This window comes from Hesperophylax consimilis, chromosome 24 (genome assembly GCF_061612785.1).
Source record: "Hesperophylax consimilis isolate HC1 chromosome 24, BYU_Hcon_1.0, whole genome shotgun sequence".
Classification (NCBI taxonomy): Eukaryota; Metazoa; Arthropoda; class Insecta; order Trichoptera; family Limnephilidae; genus Hesperophylax; species Hesperophylax consimilis.
In genome coordinates, this window is record NC_142859.1 from 26,457,264 (window position 1) to 26,476,190 (window position 18,927).

General features: G+C 35.6%; 1 protein-coding gene across 1 annotated transcript in view; it reads right to left on the reverse strand.

Moving 5' to 3' along the window:
- LOC149412140 (cell adhesion molecule Dscam2-like) overlaps positions 1 to 18,927 on the reverse strand; it is a 45,936-nt gene that overhangs the window by 12,783 nt on the left and 14,226 nt on the right. The window contains exons 7-21 of the mRNA XM_089646312.1: positions 18,613 to 18,789; positions 18,262 to 18,406; positions 17,584 to 17,732; positions 16,696 to 16,858; positions 11,200 to 11,339; positions 10,968 to 11,120; positions 9,859 to 10,017; positions 9,598 to 9,732; positions 8,087 to 8,239; positions 4,891 to 5,020; positions 3,194 to 3,381; positions 2,904 to 3,083; positions 2,032 to 2,214; positions 1,622 to 1,807; positions 542 to 702 (exon numbers count right to left, since the gene is read on the reverse strand). Of these exons, the coding sequence (XP_089502438.1) occupies positions 542 to 702; positions 1,622 to 1,807; positions 2,032 to 2,214; positions 2,904 to 3,083; positions 3,194 to 3,381; positions 4,891 to 5,020; positions 8,087 to 8,239; positions 9,598 to 9,732; positions 9,859 to 10,017; positions 10,968 to 11,120; positions 11,200 to 11,339; positions 16,696 to 16,858; positions 17,584 to 17,732; positions 18,262 to 18,406; positions 18,613 to 18,789 (2,402 nt within the window). The remainder of the gene's footprint in view (positions 1 to 541; positions 703 to 1,621; positions 1,808 to 2,031; positions 2,215 to 2,903; positions 3,084 to 3,193; positions 3,382 to 4,890; positions 5,021 to 8,086; positions 8,240 to 9,597; positions 9,733 to 9,858; positions 10,018 to 10,967; positions 11,121 to 11,199; positions 11,340 to 16,695; positions 16,859 to 17,583; positions 17,733 to 18,261; positions 18,407 to 18,612; positions 18,790 to 18,927) is intronic.

The window sequence follows — 18,927 nt, forward strand, 5'->3', positions numbered from 1 at the left end:
TAGACACAAGTGGGACACCATGAGCACTTATCATTTTTTGTTATGAAAACTTTTTCTAAAACTGGACACTTAAATTTTATGTCACTTAATATAAAAACAAAATTGAACTAACGCCATCCGCTGACAAAATTGTAAACTATGGCACTCGAAGGTGCAAAGAGGCTCACTTGATTATCGATGTTTTTTAATGAAATACAATTTTATTTTCGAGAAATTCTTGTAGATGTCAGCATCGTGATAGTTCTACGAATGTTCAAGCGAGCAGGAAATAAATTTATGTCAAAAGACCGCTGGAATATCGGCATTCAAAGTTTCCGTATCAACTGTTGATACAGCCGCGTGTGAGTATGGACTTTTTGCCGTAACAACAGTTGATACAGCCGCGTGCAAAGGGATTTATATAAGGCTTCTTCACTGACTGTTCGTGTTCATTGTGGAAAAGCCTATGATGGTCGACTATGTTTCATTCTTACTAAAAGTCCTGAAAAGCGGAGCTATTTCAGTTTTTAAAATCTTGTTACAAAAATACATATTAACTTACAGGCAAAGGATCGGGTTGTAACCACAATCGTGTGGAGAAAGGCCTGTAGTCCACACTCCACCGAGGTAGGCCACACTCTCCGTCCCTCCAGCTATCTAGATCCAAGGAGATGTGGGTAGAGTTACTTCTAATCCATTCGATGCCTGTAGCTGCTGTCATTACTAGAAAATAACAATTAAAATATTAGTTTGAAATTAAACAGAACCGACATTATCCTATTTTCACTCAAAATTATTGATTTCAACCTAGTTAACATTGGCCATTTGAAATATGATATTTTTATTTTATAAGCTATAATTATTAGCCTGAAACACTCATCCACATTGAAAAATATCCTGATAAAAGATACATGACGCCAACGGGACTTGTACCCGTGTCCTTTTGACTAGAACTTGTCAAATATTAATTATTATTTTTTTGGTAAACTAATGTTTAAGACAAGATATTTGACAAGTTCTAGTATTTTTCACCAAAAAATGTAGACAATTTGTCTCGACGCCATCTAGTGAGAGAGTTAGCACTTACAATGCCTTTCTCATATAAAATAAAGTTGTTTGTTTTCAGGTGAAAAAATGTAAGAAGCAGTAATTGTTGAATGAAACACTAGTATATATTGAATTATTTCGTGGATAAGAGATAAGCCGCCATAGCTCAGTGGTCAGAGCTGTTGACCGGAAATCGAAAGGACACGGGTTCAAGTCCCGTTGGCGTCATGTATCTTTTATCAGGAGATTTTTCAATGTGGATGAGTGTTTCAGGCTAATAATTATTGCTTATAAAATAATTGTTACCCTTTGTGCTATGCATAAAAAATCTTGTCTTAAACATTAGTTTACCAAAAAAATAATAATATGATATTTTTGATAAACCGTTTATAAGTACTCATATTAAAATGGTAACCTAAAATTTTTTATAAAAAAGAACGTTAGGAGGGAAAAGTGAAAGAGAAAAGTAAAACAAGAAAGGTTTCAGAAAAAATGAAAAAGGAGCAATAAGAAATGGCATAGGAAGAAAATATGGGCTTAAGGAATGCTCTCGACACAAACTTGAAATGAGTTTTGATGATGTTATTAAAAGTACCTGATCCCAGGGTTGTAGCAACAGCAATAGCCGCCCTTGAAGGCCCCACCATGCCCCTAGCTACCAAGTGCACCTCGTACTGCTTCCCGCAGGCCAGCCCAGCCAAGGTCTTGCTGCCCGGGCCCGCCCCCGCTACAAGCTCTGTCTGCCATGCGTCATCATCCTTGCGCCACTTCAGATCGTAACCTGGAGATATCGATAAAGCTAGCGATTAGTTGTGTAGTCTTTATTTTGATCTATTTGTTTTTATTGAAACCATTTTGTTAATTTAGCATTCAGAATTTTGACCACCAACACAGATCTTTCTCCAAAAATATGTATTATAAAAATGTTTATGGACCCATTTTTTTCCCTTGAGGAACTCCAATATTTTTAAACGAATTATGTCTCTTTTATTACAAAGTACTTGCCTATGATGGGAGAGGTGTGGTTGGGCGGGGCCCAATCCAGCAGCAGGGCCTGTCTCTCAGGCAGTGCCCTCAGGCGGGGAGGGGCGGGAGGAGCGACCACCCCTACGAGATAGGATACACTGTCCCAACCAAACAAGTTCTTGGCTACACAGGTGTAGTTGCCTTCCAGTTGAGGGTTGATATCTAAAATGCACATCAAGACGACTATGAATACATGCCACAGAAACCCAAGGCCGATAACAATGCATTATCGATTATCCATAGTCAATAGGACAAGCATTACCAGAGCTCAAAGCAATGCACAATAGAGCAGACCCAAGCAGAAACAGATGTTGTAGACGAAAATAGATAAAATGATTACAACAGGCCTATATGTTGCAAAAATGCAGCAAAATTTAAAATACCTCATAGACATATGAAATAAAATTCATGGCCATAAACACCAAATCATATCTACCGAAAAAAATACCCAAATTATTGCTGACAAAATCTAACTAACCATCACGCCGTTTCACCGCAGGGGTAGGCAGAGAGGACGGACCGCCAAACAACTCGATCTTGGCACACACTCCTTGCCTCGTTCACATTCATACATCGTCTCATACATACTCTTCTATTATTCTGACTCTTGACATGGCCCGACTCAAGTATCTGATTCACTTGGTCGTGCCATGTCTTCCTCGGGCGTCCCCGACTTCTGCTACCATTCACATTTGCAAAACCATGATGAATCAAAATGAAAACAAAATCAAAAGATAAAAATATTTTTTTTGGCATTTTGAGGAATTTTGACAATTTTAGTTCGGTTAAATTTCAGTTTAAGTTCGGTCCAAAGTAGAGGAATTCAATTAAATTTTTATTTTTGGACTCACTGTTAATGTAAAGACTGTCATCAGTGTTGAGAATGAAGCTGGGATGATGTGTGATGACCTTGGTGTTGTGGTACCAAACGGTGCGGGGCTGAGGACTGCCGAGAGCGCGGCAGGCGAGTCTCAAGACATTCCCTGCCCCGACTGTCAGCTTGCCTCCAAGTGAAGATACACCTGCCACCACTGGAATTCGAAAACAATATTTATAATTAGGGATAGTTACCAGATCTATAAATCAACACACTATTCTCGCTGGTTCAATAATTGATTGAATTAGGCTTTAAACGACTTACCTCTATCACTAGGCTCTGCGCTGACAGTTCTCGAAGGCTCTCCTTCCCCCACCAGGGTTGCAGCAGTCACCCAGGCCTCGTACCTTCTCCCCTGTTCCAAACCCCTCACTGCGTGGGACAAGGAATCTTGATGTCCATCTGCACCGTTCCATTGGTCGGAGACTCGGTAACTTTGGACCGTGCCACCACTGTAAAAATGCAAAGTGCATGACATTAATGTTGATAAAAAATAATTGACTACGAAATATGTTGTAATTTAGTGTGAGCACAGTAAAAACTTATCATCAAATATACTTATTTCAGTTGTCGGTTCGATGTTCAATAAACGCGAATTTGCTTTGTTGGCGTAATTTAAAAAATTGGAATGCTTGTATGAAGAATTCAGACAGACCATAAAGTAGGTTCTACCAATAATAATTTAACAGATTTGTTATTTACAAAATTGTAGTTCCATATAATAAACAAGTGATTTTTCACAAATCTATTAGGCAAGGATAATTAATAATAACCTTTGTGTATTTGCAGTCATTCTGTTTTTTTTAATTTTTTAATTTTTTAAAAGAAAGACAAACATTCCCGGGTTACGAATAACCTGACAATATTTGAAAATCTCCTACTACCACCACAGTAAGCTGAAAATGTTGCTTGTGTTGTGATGGAGGACTTAGCCAGCCGAGGAATTGAACACGCTACGCCTGGGTGGGACCCAAGCGCGATGTCAACTCGGCCACCGACCGGTCGACCTGTTGATTATATTAGTGCCCAAAAGTTCTATACACATATTAATCGCTTTTGAAATAGCTAAAATAGCACTCGTCTTTAAAATTTGGGCCAATAAGTTCTTAGATAAATGGTTAAAGCTAACAAAACAACGCAATATTGTTGTGCTGGTCGTTGATTTTATTATCTTCATCAATGATTAAATATTACAGTGAGGTGTGAAGCTTATAAGTTATCCCTAACAAAATTAAATATTCATTCAAGACTTATTTAAAAAAAATATCAATAGATGTCACATAACGTAAATAAAATCATATAGGTATATCTGACACCCCATCTAAATTGTAAATATATTTGGGTAGAACTTTGTAATCACATCAAAATATACATTGGAAATAATTGATACTAATTCAAAATGAGAGAAGGAGATTGAAAAAAATTGGTGGAATGTAATGAGGCGGCAATAGTTCAATTGGAAGAGATGCCATTCCCAGAAAGACTAGAGGATCTGGGTTCGAGTTCCAGTTGCGAACGTTACCTTTCTATTTTCTGTGTCTGTCTTTTTCATTTTTTCATTCAGAGTTATATTAATTTTAAAGAAAGACAAACATTCCTGGGTTACAAATAATCTGACAATATTTGAAAATCTTCTACCACCATCACAGTAAGCGGAAAATGTTGCTGGTGTTGTGATGGCGGACTTAGCCGGTCGAGGATTTGAACACACTACGCCTGTATGGGACTCAAATGCAATGTCAAATCAGCCACCGACCATATCATCTTCTATTGATATCATCTTTTCAATGAATCAATATGTTTATGAGAGATTGAGTGGATAGTAAATTCAGGCCATCTTTATACAAAGTTTTTACAGTTTGCATTAGTTTGTTTGAAAAAATTTGGGCAGATTTATTTCCACCTGCATTGAGTTAAAAATATAAATAGTAATGGTGCGATGAAAATTTTTTTAAATTTACCCATGAATAGGTCTCAGGTAGACGGTGTAATGTGTGATGCGTCCGTTTGGGTAAAGTGGAGGAAGCCAGCTCACTACCAGGGAACTCGAAGTAAGAACAAGGGCTTTCACATCAGCGGGTGCTGTTGGAACTGCAAACACAAAAAGTTGTTAAAACAAGAAATCTTTTAGAAATTATAAATAAATAAAAACCGCCTTTTATATAGGTAAAACATCGCGCAATGTAAACACCAGAGTGAAGGAACATGTACGGTGTTTAAATGGTAAAGGTTTTTCGGAACTCGCCAACCACTTAATATCAGCAGACCATAGATTTGATAAAATAACAGGTACTAGCCTCTTACATAAAAATAGTATAGGCATTAGATTAGACAATTTAGAATCATTAGAAATCAGGAAATCTATAAACAGTAACTTATCAGACCATTTATTAAATACACAAGTTAATTTATCTAATCAAAAAAACACATTCTATAGTCCTATATTTAACTTGTTTCCCAGAATCCTTTCCACTCTTAAATAATAAGTTTATGCTTTTTCTTATGTCTTTAAAATGTATTATTATATGTATAATTCATGTAAAAATGTTAATTGTTATTATATATCTTCAATTCACTATGCCTATGTAATATTTGACTCCTCCCACTTTTATAATGTATTATATTCTGTCTCCCTCTGTTTTCCCATAAATATGCATCACCTCTGTCTTAGTTTTTAGTTATATTTCACATCCTGATGAAGCTCGACCGTAGCGAAACCGGTAGATGTAATAATAATAAAGTCGTGGTTAATAAACAAAGTGTTTTATTTGATTTAATATAATATGTCTAACCACAAAGTGATTGCTTCCTACGAAAAAATAAATAAAAACCATAACATACATAAATACATGACAAAATAAGGCATTTTAAATATATTTAATAATTAACCTGATACCCACGCCTCGAGAAAACACAAGAGCTGGTCTGAGGCAGTCAACTCTTAGATCAGCAACATCAGCAGCTGTAGGCAGACTGATGGAACCTAAGCGCAAGCCAAATACTAAGTTTGGTGATCGCGCTCTCGGAGTATCTGGGCCGAAGGCTTGGAATAAACTCCCTCCGGAACTAAGATCCATAACAAGTCCAACAGAGTTCAGGTCTAAACTAAAAACTTACATTTTTAAGCTGTCATACGCTTAAATTAAATATACCATTCCAGAGAGAAAGTCCAGTTATATCCAATTTTCCAATTACGTCCTAAATCCTGTATCTAAATTTCCCTAATAAACAATTAGTTAATGTTAATTAAGTGTTAATCTCAAGTGACCTACCAGGTTAGTATTGTACTGTATATTATCTCCATATATAGTTAGTAATAACATAGATCATTGTAGAAATAGAAATGTATTATTTATTTGTACAGCACCCTTGAGGTGATTTTGAACAAAATCAGCGCCATACAAATGATCCAAATATTATTATTATAATTATTAAGGACATCATATTTTAACCAGTGGCGGCCGGTGGTCAAAATATATGGGGGTTCACCGGATTACAACATTAAGTCATAAAATAAATTAAATAAAGGTACATACCTATTTATAAAGAAGTTCTATTCTCTGCTCCTTTTGTTTAGCGAAGACCTCTATCAATGCTTAACACTGATAGTGCGATCAGTCTGTCCTGGTTCAACGTGTTTAAAAAAGATTTTATTCTTTTTGACGTTGAGAAACATCTTTAGCTTTCAACTGAGGTCATTCCAAAGGTCATGAATGGTGCACAAAAGTTTTAGTAATTTCACAGTCTCGGGAAAGTCTTCTAATAAACAAGTACTATAAAAAATTTGTAAAATTGATAAAGGGCCGTTAGCTTTTGAAAAATCGTCGCGGGCGTAAATTCTACAGAGTTCACTTTTACTGAACTTTATTTAGGAAGTCATACGTTTTAAACGTAACATTGAAATCATGTTCTGGGAAATTTGACCTTTATCGATTTTTATTAAATAGCTCATTATGGTGTTTAACTTAGGCACGGTAGCCAGAATCCAATTGCATTCTGATGTCAACTTTTCCTAAAACCTTTAAGCTCAAAACTTTTTGTAAATGTAAATGATAAGAATTATGTTTTTTGATTTTTTAAGAAAGGTGAGTTACATCAGTAACACCGCTGATTGTCCAAACTGAATCAACATCGTAAATTAAACACGTAAAACAAAATAAACTATTCAATTGATCACATGCACAGAGCTACGAAGCTTTGTTATACATTGTTTTGTTAAATGATCGAGTAAACTTCTTCGATCCAGATTTTCACTCTTGTTTTATTATCAGTTCAGATTTTAGGTGGACAGGCATTTTTTATTATCACTTTGTTTTCAAAACTCGACCTATTGTTCTTAATGTATTCCACATTCAAACTCATTCTTAATTTATACTTTGAACAAACACAAAAGTAATCATAAATTAGTATAACCTGCAATTGATAACCCTATTAATAATTGATATACAAGATCGATATAACCTGCAATTAAACTTAAAAACTTTCGCAGAGTAAGAACATTTTTTAATTCAACAGACCGTGCCCGGCAACGGCGAGTACTGACTAAACTGATAAGAAGTAATCTGACCATTACTCATCTCTTAATGACATGTTTTATCTTAAATGCTTGTATCCAAGAAGCGAAACATTCGCTGAAAATAGCAGATGGTAAATTGAAACCACGATATCGACAATAACATTAAACATACGCGTTTTAGTTTAACTTTCTACTGAATAAACCGTTCCTTCTGATGTGGTGGTAAAACCCCGAACGCCGTCCATGATATGGTATTATTTGCAAAGAATAGTATGAACTGGTATGTACCCACGCTTTCGACTGTTCCACAGAATATGCGACAAAGCAGTTAAATTTTGGATCGCAATCGAAAACGAACTGCTACGAACATAGGCACAAGTCAAAGTCGGTCTGCAAGTTAAGCGCGCTTAATAAGTAGGTACCTTTTGAATGAGATATTATAACCGAACCGAGTTTCGTATTGTGATTAGTCATGTCGGAAATCTGGTTGGTTGTTCGGCGCTCGGGAGCACATATTAGCTGGCCGCCACTGATTTTAACCTTTTATTAAAATAACTAATAATTAAAGGGACTTCAATTGGGACACTTGAGGAAACCCATAAGTTAGTTGTAATATGTAAAATATGTTTTTTTTTTCTTACTGTCTTCCAGAGTTGAGCATGTGATTGGTGGCGAAGGTGGTCCCAGTCCAACCCTCGAGTGTCCGACAACCCACACTGTGTAGTTTGCGAACTTCTGAAGGCTTTCAAGTTGTATGGAGCTGTGTACTGATGTTACATTATGCTGGATACCATCTTAACGATATAAATATGTTTTATTAGGGACAAGGTCTCAGAAAAAATCAATTGAGTAAAATAAAATTATTAGCCGTTTTAGGAATGTTGTGTGTATCAATCATTATTTTGAGAAAGTCTTTTCTTTGATGAAAATATTGGCAAAATTACAGCACGACATTATATTTATATTATAATTACAGCATTAAATACATCTATTTGAATTTTTCATTTTGTTTACTTGATTCAATGAAAGATTTAATGAAATGGAATCTTGGAAGTAGAAATTAACCCGCTTCCCGACATAAAATTTATAGATAAACTAGTTGTCGATGACAATTCATTCAATTCAACTTTTGGTAGCATTCATGCACGCACACTGAAATTGTATCACATTATATTGAAAAATTTACAGCTGGTAATATATGAAATAAATGTTGATACTATCCAATTGGGATTTGGCTTAGGTGTTAATGGTGTTGACTCCAGTCCCTGGGGAAGAAGCTTCAATCCTCATTCAAACCAAAAAAATCTTGGATTAGGCCGACCCAAGAGATTGCACAACTAGATCGAACATTGAAAACAGAATAATTCTGCTTATGTATGTATCACACCAGCTGTTCACACTTTGTATGGGATGTCCATTTTGAATATCATATTTCTGGGTCTCTGAGTGGCTCAAACAAAAACTGCTGTTTTTGTTTCGTAACCTAAAGGAGATTGCCATGTTTGTTGTGGAACTAAATATTAAAATTCAAAAATGTATGAGAAATTGTCGTTTATGCTCCGAAACCTTTGCAGCAGTCGATAGTATTTTTGATTCTCCTTCCATCGCCATATCTAACTCATTTTACACCAATAGTGGAGATTGCTGTCTTTGTTTCAACACGCCTCAGATGTATTATAGTAAAAAAAAACTTTTTTCTTTAATTTCTTTTTACCATAGGACGCCGGTTGAATGTTAAACTTTCAGGAAATTCATTTCATGAGAGGGTCTGTGTCATCTTTGAATACTGTATGGAGGGTCTCTTTAAGGAACGAAGGAAGGGGAAGTTCTGGGAAGAAAAAAGGCACGAGGGATGGGTAGGAATCTTAGGGTCAGTGCATCCAGGACTGTTGCATAAACCCATCCATCCCACTGTGGTGCAAGGCGATGGTTCGAGAGAGCCTGCTGGGGAGGTGAAAGAGTTTCCTCAACTGGCCTCTCCCAATCCTGCCCGTAACGCAGTTGGTGGTCAAATGAATGCCCCACCCCCTAAGTCACCAAACAGAGCGAACCACTTGGACCTGTGGCAGAAGCGGCGTTGGTTATCCAATGAATGGTTAAAGGGGTGGTGGTACCCACACACTCCTCCCAAACTATGAATGTAGCAACTAACCAGTGGTGGAGTATAAAAGTGTATATCCTATCATGGCGCCTCCTTGCAGGCTCAGAGGGAGGGGTCTCCAGCTCACCCTCATGCTGGTGCTGCTAACTGCTGAGCACTGAAGTTCTTCTGGGGACTCCTCCGGTGCTATAACAAACAATCTTTGAAGTGAACAATTTCCATTGTCGACTATCATGTATAATTTTTTTATATAAAAACATTTTTCTAATCTATCTATAGATTACTTGAAATTGAAATGATTCATAGTCTCACCTCCTTCAGGGGTATCTCGATAGACCATAGGGGATGCGGGACCAACCCCAGCGCTGTTGTAGCAACTGACTGTGACGGCATAGCGACTACCCTTCATCAATCCGGCCAGAGTTGCTGTTTGGCCATTTGGTCCAGCCTTTAAAACTTCAGCTTTGTCATCTGGAATAAAATATATATTTTTAAAGAGCTTGTAGAATTTGTAGGGATAAAACCTACGGAAAGATTCTCCTACTGAGGGGGTGTGCAAGATGAAAACTGCCAAATTCTAATATATTTTAATATGGCTTGAAGCAATTAAAACTGAAGCTATGTCAAGCGGCAAGGCTGTCCTGCGTGCCCAGTGCCCACCTCCCGCTCCTTCTCTGCAATTTTCAGTGACCTATTTCTGTTGAAGAAAGATTGATGGTGACTTCGATGTACGAAATTAATAAAAAATTAAAAACTATTGAAACATTCAAAGTATAAGGTATAATACTCAACAGACGATAACAGAGTATTTTTAAATTACGATAGTGAAGGTATTTTTATGTTAACAAATAAGTTTTCTACAGTGATTTAAAATGTGCCATTTTGATACGCCGATCAGCCAGTGGTCTTTTCTATGTCATATTGATGTTATAGCCAGTTGAAACCGTTTTGTAATGTGTGGTTTTTCTATTATGGGAGAAAATATGAAAATTATACATTTTTAGTACAATGATCAGAATCAGAAAAATAAACTATAAATATTCCACACATTTTTTACAGCATTCATAGATTGTGAAAATACCCTATTATTAGTGTCCATTGTCCACCGCATCTACTTTGTCACACATTATGTAGGGCATTTGATATTTTCGTGCCGCGTTGAATTGGCATTGACTTCGCCCACGTAAAACGTAGCATTATGGTTTGATTGGAGGTGTTGTGGAGAAGGCGGTTGATTTGGTGACTGGCTTGGGCTTCGAATGTGAATTGCTTCTGGACATTGGTGTCGAACCTTCATTAGTAAAGTTCGCCACGTGCATTTAGATATTTTCGATGGCGCGGTTCGCCTGGGTAATTACACCAATAGATAATATTTTTTTTAATATTCCATTCGAGATATCAAACTTCCAGCATCGACTTACCAGAATGGTGGGTAATCTGGGGCACTGCTCTGATCTGATATCCAAGGAGTATTCCGTGGTGGGTGTGAGCAGGAGGGGGCAGCCAGGAGACCTGGAGCTCCCCTGGCCCTGGACCTGATTCCACTTTGATGCTTAGTGGGGCTGATGTCGGAGCTGGATACAAAGCAAAATATTTATAAGATTCAATGTTTATCTATTTACTTGTTTGTGTAATATTTGAAATGTTTCTTACCTTCCTCGAGAGTAGTGAACAGAACTGGCCTCGTGTACGGACTCAGTCCCGCCTGTCCTGCCGAGCAGATTCTGGCTGCGTAAGGAGTGGCCGGGTGCAGGCCGGAGATCTCAGCGCTCTGACGGATTATATCTGGAATACTATGAAAAAGGGGATTCAACAACAATGGTTTTGGTCTTTCGACAAGGTATTTACTTGATAAGATTAGGCAAAACTAGAGACATTTAAGGAATGTGTACGTCCAAAGTAGGATCTTAGCAACAGCAATTTTATGCGGAAAATTAAAATAATATTAAAATAAAAGAAAATTTTGGATGTTGAAACTTCAACTTTTTCACAAATACAAGTTCAAAAAAATAATGCTTTAATTAATCACATGAACCTGTTTTAGGTACCTACATAAGATATCATTAACAATGACATTAAAAATGAAGGATGTTTTCACAAAGAGAAATATTTATAAAAACCCTCTTTTTTTAGTTTGAACTGAATAATCAGTCGGGGTTAGTATTTTATGATAATCCTTAAATGCAAATTCAATTAACTGTTAACCTTTCAGGTTTTAAAATAATTTTACCAACAACTTCCAACGACATGTTAAAACTTTTCGACATCTAAAATATGCTATATATTGCTTATTTTTTAAGTTAAAAAAAATACGTAATGTTTGTATTTGAAATAAACATTGATTACTTAAAAAAATATTTTTCAATATCAAACATGGAAATGTTAACAAAAAAGCTTACCGAGACATTGTGATTCGGAACGTCCACAATTTTGTAAGAATTCAATATTTATATAACACATTCCTTTTGTGTGGGTAATTAGTAAGAAAACTGTCACTTAACTTTTTATGCCGTTTACACAAGAAAAAAATAAAAATAATAATATTTTAACTTTCAACCATCTTTCAACTGTCAATGAAAAAATCCTGCAGATTCGTAATCATCCACTTTGACATTATTTATTTATTTTATCCATGTAATTCGGTATAAATATTTGATACAAACTGAAAAGAATAATTATTTATCTTTTCAATGACGAACAAATCACCTATCTAAGCATTATAGAAAAAAAGATGGTCACTATTCGGAATCGCAGGCCACGGAAAATATGAAATATTTTTAAATTGCATTTGGGAATTTTTTAATTATAGCATTTTAATTTTTGATTCCGTAAAATGAAAATTCGCTTTCGTTGTATGGGGTGACAGCCGGAATAATTTCTGTTGATAACATTTTCTTTTCTTGGTATTCCTGATATGTGTGGCTAGATCCTTTCCATTTACTCTGTGCAAATACTACGTAGGTAGCTACTCGTAAAATAAAATAAAGGTATTTGGGTATGTTTTTTTTTCCATTATTTCTGGCATTCACCCTTCAAGGGTGTTCTTGGCCATCATTTAAAATTAAAAGAAATGTTTAAAAAAAGGTAAGGTTATTATAGGTTAGGTTATTGTAGGTTAGGTTAGGTTAGGGTAGGTTAGGTTGGGTTATTATACGTTAGAATAGGTTAGGTTAGGTTGGGTTATGTTCCTGAAGGGTTAAGACATGATGAATAGTATCGAAAGTCATATTTATTTAAAAATAAGTTTAAAACTGCGGTTTGACAAAAGAGATACACCTATCATATATAATTGAAAAAAAATGTGTTCAGAAAGCGAAATAATAATAAATAAAAAAATAAAAAATTGTGTTTGCTTTATCATTCAAAGTACCTACTTCCACCGAAAAAATATTTACAAAAATTCTTAATTAAAATATAAGACCTACTACCTACCTACCTGCACGTATGTACAAAACATGCATAAGTAAAACCTAGGCAAAACTTTTGATAGGGAATCAGAAACAGACATCTTTTTTGAAGTGAAACTTCTTTACGCGCGTTATGCAATTTCGAGGACAGGAGTAAAACCAACTCATGACCGTCATGAAAAACCGTGATCATTTCGCTATAGGAGCCTAGCCAATATTATATATCTTTTTTAGGTCACTCTCCAAACTCAGCTTCGCGGTCTAGAGGCAGAGCACGCGACTCTCGTCGTGAAGAACCGAGGTTCGATCCCCGCTTAAACTATTTTTTTTTCTTTTTGTGATTTTTTTAATAATAATTTTTTTTAAAGTGATAAAATGCTTTTTTTAAAAGTGATAAAAGACTTTTAGATATTTTGACTATATTTTATTTTGGTCGAATACGTAATAACCGCGGTCTAGAGGCAGAGCGTTCGACACTCGTTATGCAGGACCCGGGTTCGAATCCCATATTTTTATAACTTTTAATTTTTTTATCAACGATATGTAATAATGTAGTAAAAAATTAGATAAATTTGTTAATTTAAATTTAATTTACTTTACGGTACCTATATGATATTTTGGTCGAAATATAGCTTACAAATCGAGCCGGTAGAGTCGCTCGGTATTTTTATTAATTATTTTTATTTATCAACGATTTGTAATAATGTAGTTAAAAATTACATACATTTGTTAATTTACCTTTACTTTAATTTACGGTACCTATATGATATTTTGGTCGAAATATAGCGTACAAATCGAGCCGGTAGAGTCGCTCGGTATTTTGATTAATTATTTTTTTTTATCAACGATTTGTAATAATGTAGTAAAAATTACATAAATTTGTTAATTTACCTTTACTTTAATTTACGGTACCTATATGATATTTTGGTCGAAATATAGCATACAAATCGTTCCGGTAGAGTCGCTCGGTATTTTGATTAATTATTTTTATTTTGAATCATTAAAATTACTAATCAAGGCCGATAACGCCGCGTCGCGCGAAATATCTCTCCTCGCGGTCTAGAGGCAGAGCGTTCGACACTCGTTATGCAGGACCTGGGTTCGAATCCCATATTTTTATAACTTTTAATTTTTTTTATCATATATTACTTATAAATATGTCAATAGACAGAAAAAAAGAGAGAATGAAATGAAAAGAGAGAGAGAAGAATACTAAAAGTTTCACTTCCGTCGTGCGTAGGCTTGCCACACACTGTATTTTTTATATAACTTGTGGCCTACTCAGATAAATTGAAATAAAATAATAAAAAATCTTTTTCATTATATACCCATCTATTATATAACTTACACAAACGTATGTAAAATGAGGATGTTACATTTTTTGAAAATTCACTATAATTTTCCATTAATCATAGAGCAGGCAAATATTATAGAACTACTAATTTATTTATTTTATTTATTTATTTATTAGATACAAATAATTACATACATATTAAGAAAGCTTTGGCTGTCCAACTAGGAAATTTTCCCGTTTTAGGACAGCCAAATTGCCTGGTTTAGTTAACATTTGTACACGCTGCTGTTATGAATTATGTTTCCATACTTTACATTAATAGTTACGCTAGTAATATAGTCTATATACATTAGGGTGTCCCAGGACATAAGGAAGATTTTTTTTTTCATGAATTTAAATATGCATACCCTCTTATTTTATTCCATTTGATCCCAATAACTCATATAATAAATATTATTTTGATTAAACACCGGCAACCCGTGCCGACTTGATGCCAAACATATAGTACAGAGTTAATATGGAAGGATTTTCAACTTTCATTTTTGTCGGATAAATAAAATTTTAAAATGCTCGAATGTTCAATTATGTAGTATTACATATTTAAAAATGGTTTATTGATTAAATTTTTTCTTCATAGTTTGTTTTTTACAGTCAGGATAAATCTTCCGGTGTTCCTGAACGCATCGTAACAAAAATTATTTATTGTTCCTCTTTGAAAGTGAGATTAAGCCATTAAAATCTTGCATTAACTTAACAGTTCTTTCAGCTGTATCATTCACTACCCTCAGCGGTGACAACTTATTTCTGACTTTTTGATACGAAGCATTATTTGACCACATCGTAGGTAATTCGTTAAGAAAACTGGCATCTGTTTTCAGACGATCAAACAAATACTTGCTCTTGACTGAAATGAAGTCGTAAATATTTTTCTCTGAAACAAAAGTCACTAAATTATGATATGAACAAAAACGTCAATACAAAACATAATTTAAACTACTTAATAAACTTACCATACAATTTACCATCAAGATCTTCCTTCGATGGGATGTAACGTTTGTCATGGGTTGATAAATTATTTTTTTTGATATTTCGAGCATTTTTATTTTATTTTTTTGATCCACAGCGTCGTCAAACAGCTATAAAATAGATCCTTCATCGGTTAAATACCATAACTGCTTACTGAACAGAAATAAAGCTGCCATTGAGATGTTTTCATCATTTTTTTCTTAAGCCTTCATCGATTTCAAAAAGCACAAGTCCTGGTAAGGTGCTTTAACTGCTATAATACATTGTAGCATGGCTTGACATAGGATGTTACTATGAACAGGCAAACGTCTAAAAGTGCCGCCTTATCCTTACCGGTAATTTTAAATTGCGCACAAATTAATGATATTTTCAAGGAATAAAGCGCCTTTGCCATCCATCGAACACCTGGAGGCCGAATCTTAAATTTTCTCGCTGTATCTCCTCCTAAAACTATCACACAGAGCTCTAAAAACTCTCAATAGTCATCTCCAAGTATTTTTTTTGTCAGTGCAGTACGGTAAAAGTCAAGTAAATCATCGATTTCGGAAGCGGTTAGGTGCAATGTGAGATTTTCTTTGTAGCTCTGAATTTTATCGGGATCAACATTTTTACAGTTATCTCGAAACTCTTTGAAGAGTGGTATGTCAGGGTTTGTAGTCACTTGACTGATTTTTACTTCAAACACAGCTTTTAATACCAACTATGGCTATATTTGGTATATATTGACAGTTAAATTCACTTTCCGGATATTGTAGAGCAAAACTTCAAGAACTTGTCCATTAGATGGCAGTTTAGAACCCGATATTTGGTGTTTTACGACTCCTATTAAAAATATACTCTTTTTAGAAGTGCGTAAATCTAACAACATCTTGCCTGAACGAGTGATTTTCGTTTACTAACAAAGCTACTACAAGTTACTTCAAGCTCATCAACACTTTTACTCGCTGGCGTCTTAATGTACAAGTACTGACATCTTTCGATGCAAGTCGGCACGAGTTGCAATTGTCCAATGTAAACGAATTTTTTTTATAAGTGTTTTGTCATTATTAAAACAAAATTAGAGGGTATGCGTTCAAAAATAACATCTTTAATTTTTTTGGGACACCCTAATATACATATATATTTATCAAAGTAATCAAAATAAAAACTTTTTCAGACATATTTGTACACATATTAATCTGAACTTCTCGCTAATCTGAATTAGCATAAAGAATAAGTATAATACAAATAAAAACCATTTGGAATATATATTTATTTTTATGAAAACGCTCCTCAAAAAAGGGTGGACCTATTTCTGTCCCATGTGGTATCCAATTTTTCTTTTTAGTCTGTCATTACATGTTCCAATAGTTGGTCAGTAGAGCGCTAGTGAAATGGTATATTGAGGTTAATAGACCAACAGGATCGGGAACCGCCTCTTACTTGGTAATGTTGATGGTGTTAGCAGTGTCCCAGTGCAGATGGTGGTGTGGAGCATACTGCAGCATGTAGAGGGCTGGTGGTAGCGGTGGCGCCCTCCAGCCTATCCGCACAGTGCGCCCCCTGACTGCCTCCACTGACACCTCCACTGGGGGACCAGGTGGCTCTGAAAGTTAACCATTCACGATTCAGATTGGATTGAATCACTATAAACATACAATTTTGGCTTTCAGAGGTTACTATATTTTAGAATATCTACTCTTATTCTGTTTCTTAAGCATATTTATATATTTTTCAAACACACTAGTTTTATCTTAAAATCTCTCTTGAGAATTTTTAAAAATTTGAATACCGCACAAAAGTCCCAACTGCTCCCAACCGTCTGGAGCCAGTGAGACTATGGTATCCCCAATTGGGGTATGTTGTTAAGTTGAAGGTAGTAGGGAAAGAAAGGAGATATGGAAGAGAGAGTTGGGGGAGTACAGATCTGGTCCTAAACAAGGTTAAAGACATTTCAAACATTTTTTTCATTTGTGAATGGAAATTTTATCAATCTGGCAGAAAAATAATGAAAATAAGTATTTTTAATGCAAAATGAACGAAATCCCCGGTGCTTGCGTAAATTGATTAATTTGGGAATATAATACCAGGTTGGTGAAAGCGAATTAAACGAAATAAGAAAATCACAATTTGAGTGTCTCTAAGGCCTTGGTTCGATACTTAACGCCAAAGAGACCCCAAACACAACATGAAATAGACCACAAGGAAAATATGTGGCTTGAGTGATATGGCCTGCATATGTGTATTATTATTTATTTCAGAAATCAGCCCAGCTGGTCTTTTGATAGCAGAAAAAAGATCAAGTCTAATAATATGGAAATATGAGTTTACCTTGGACCACCAGGTAAATTAGGAAGTGCGCTATCCCGTGAGGGTTGGAAGCCCGGCACTGGTATTCTCCAGCATCCTGTGTACTGCTGCTGCCAATTAGTATTTCACTGATGGCACCATTAGATGTCTGGTGGGAGCTGATCTTTGCCCTGGAGAACGTTTAAATATTTTACCAAAGATTATCGATAATTTAATCATATTCAAAGAAATGACCTGGCAGAGTGACGCTTTGGCCGTAAGCACTTGGATTGTCTGCTTTAGTTGATCTGTTGAATTAACAAGAACTAGGTCACATAGTAATAATTTTATATTATAATTTTGTTTTACACAGAAGTTCGTGGAGTATTTTTGTTATAAATATATATGTAAGCTAATTGATCCTGCTTTGTTAACGTTCTGGCAGATTTATATACAATTGCTCGCCCAGAGATGTTCGATGTTTGAAGAATTTTGAAGAGAGGCGAGATTATTATTAGACACTCGCCATAAATTGTTCGATAAAAAGCAACAATATGAAAATGTGGAGTTCTGCGATCAGGTGAATATTATCACGGGCTGCGAATAACCTCGCGAAACCCTAATGTCAGTGGTCGAAAAAGAGAAGTGCTTCTAATGCAGCAGTTCTACTTGTGAGAATTTAATTGAAAGATGTGGAAGTAAGTTTCGTATGGTAGTTACCTGGTAGAAATGAAGTCCATATTCTTGCCATTGTGACTCCAGCTGATCCTAATGGGTTGATCTCCGAAGGCTTCACACAGGACTGTGATCGGGTGACCTATTCTGGTTGTTATGTTCTTTGATTGGAACTCAAACGTTACTGGTCCTGCGAAATAGTATAAATTTATAAAAAAAGTATTTGTGCAGCGTATCTAAATGCTCCGGATGAGTTTTGACGTCATCGCAATAATTCGAGACGTAATTGACAGAGTGAGAAAGATAGTTATCATTTGCGTTTAGTTTAGTTTTTGTTATCTACTTTAAAAAAATGCACACTTGGGGGTTTAAATGATAAGATTATGAATAACTCACTATTCACTGTGACCATGATCTCCTTATTCAGCGCCTGTCCCACTCCGTTCTCCACCCTGCAGGTATAGAAGCCTCCATCCGAGGAGGTCACCAGTTCTAGAACCAGGGTCCCATTGGGCAGACTGAGCAGTCCACTTCCTCGGAGCTCCATGACAGGGCGGTAGGAACCAGTGTTTTCTGGAAATCCAAAATAATGCAGGAAATCCTACCGGCTGCGCCAACTGTGGTATTTCATTTTGTATCAATGGCGATGGTCACCAAAAAAAAAACTATTATTAGGTACAGTGATAATGATTCTTGCAGGTAGAGTATACA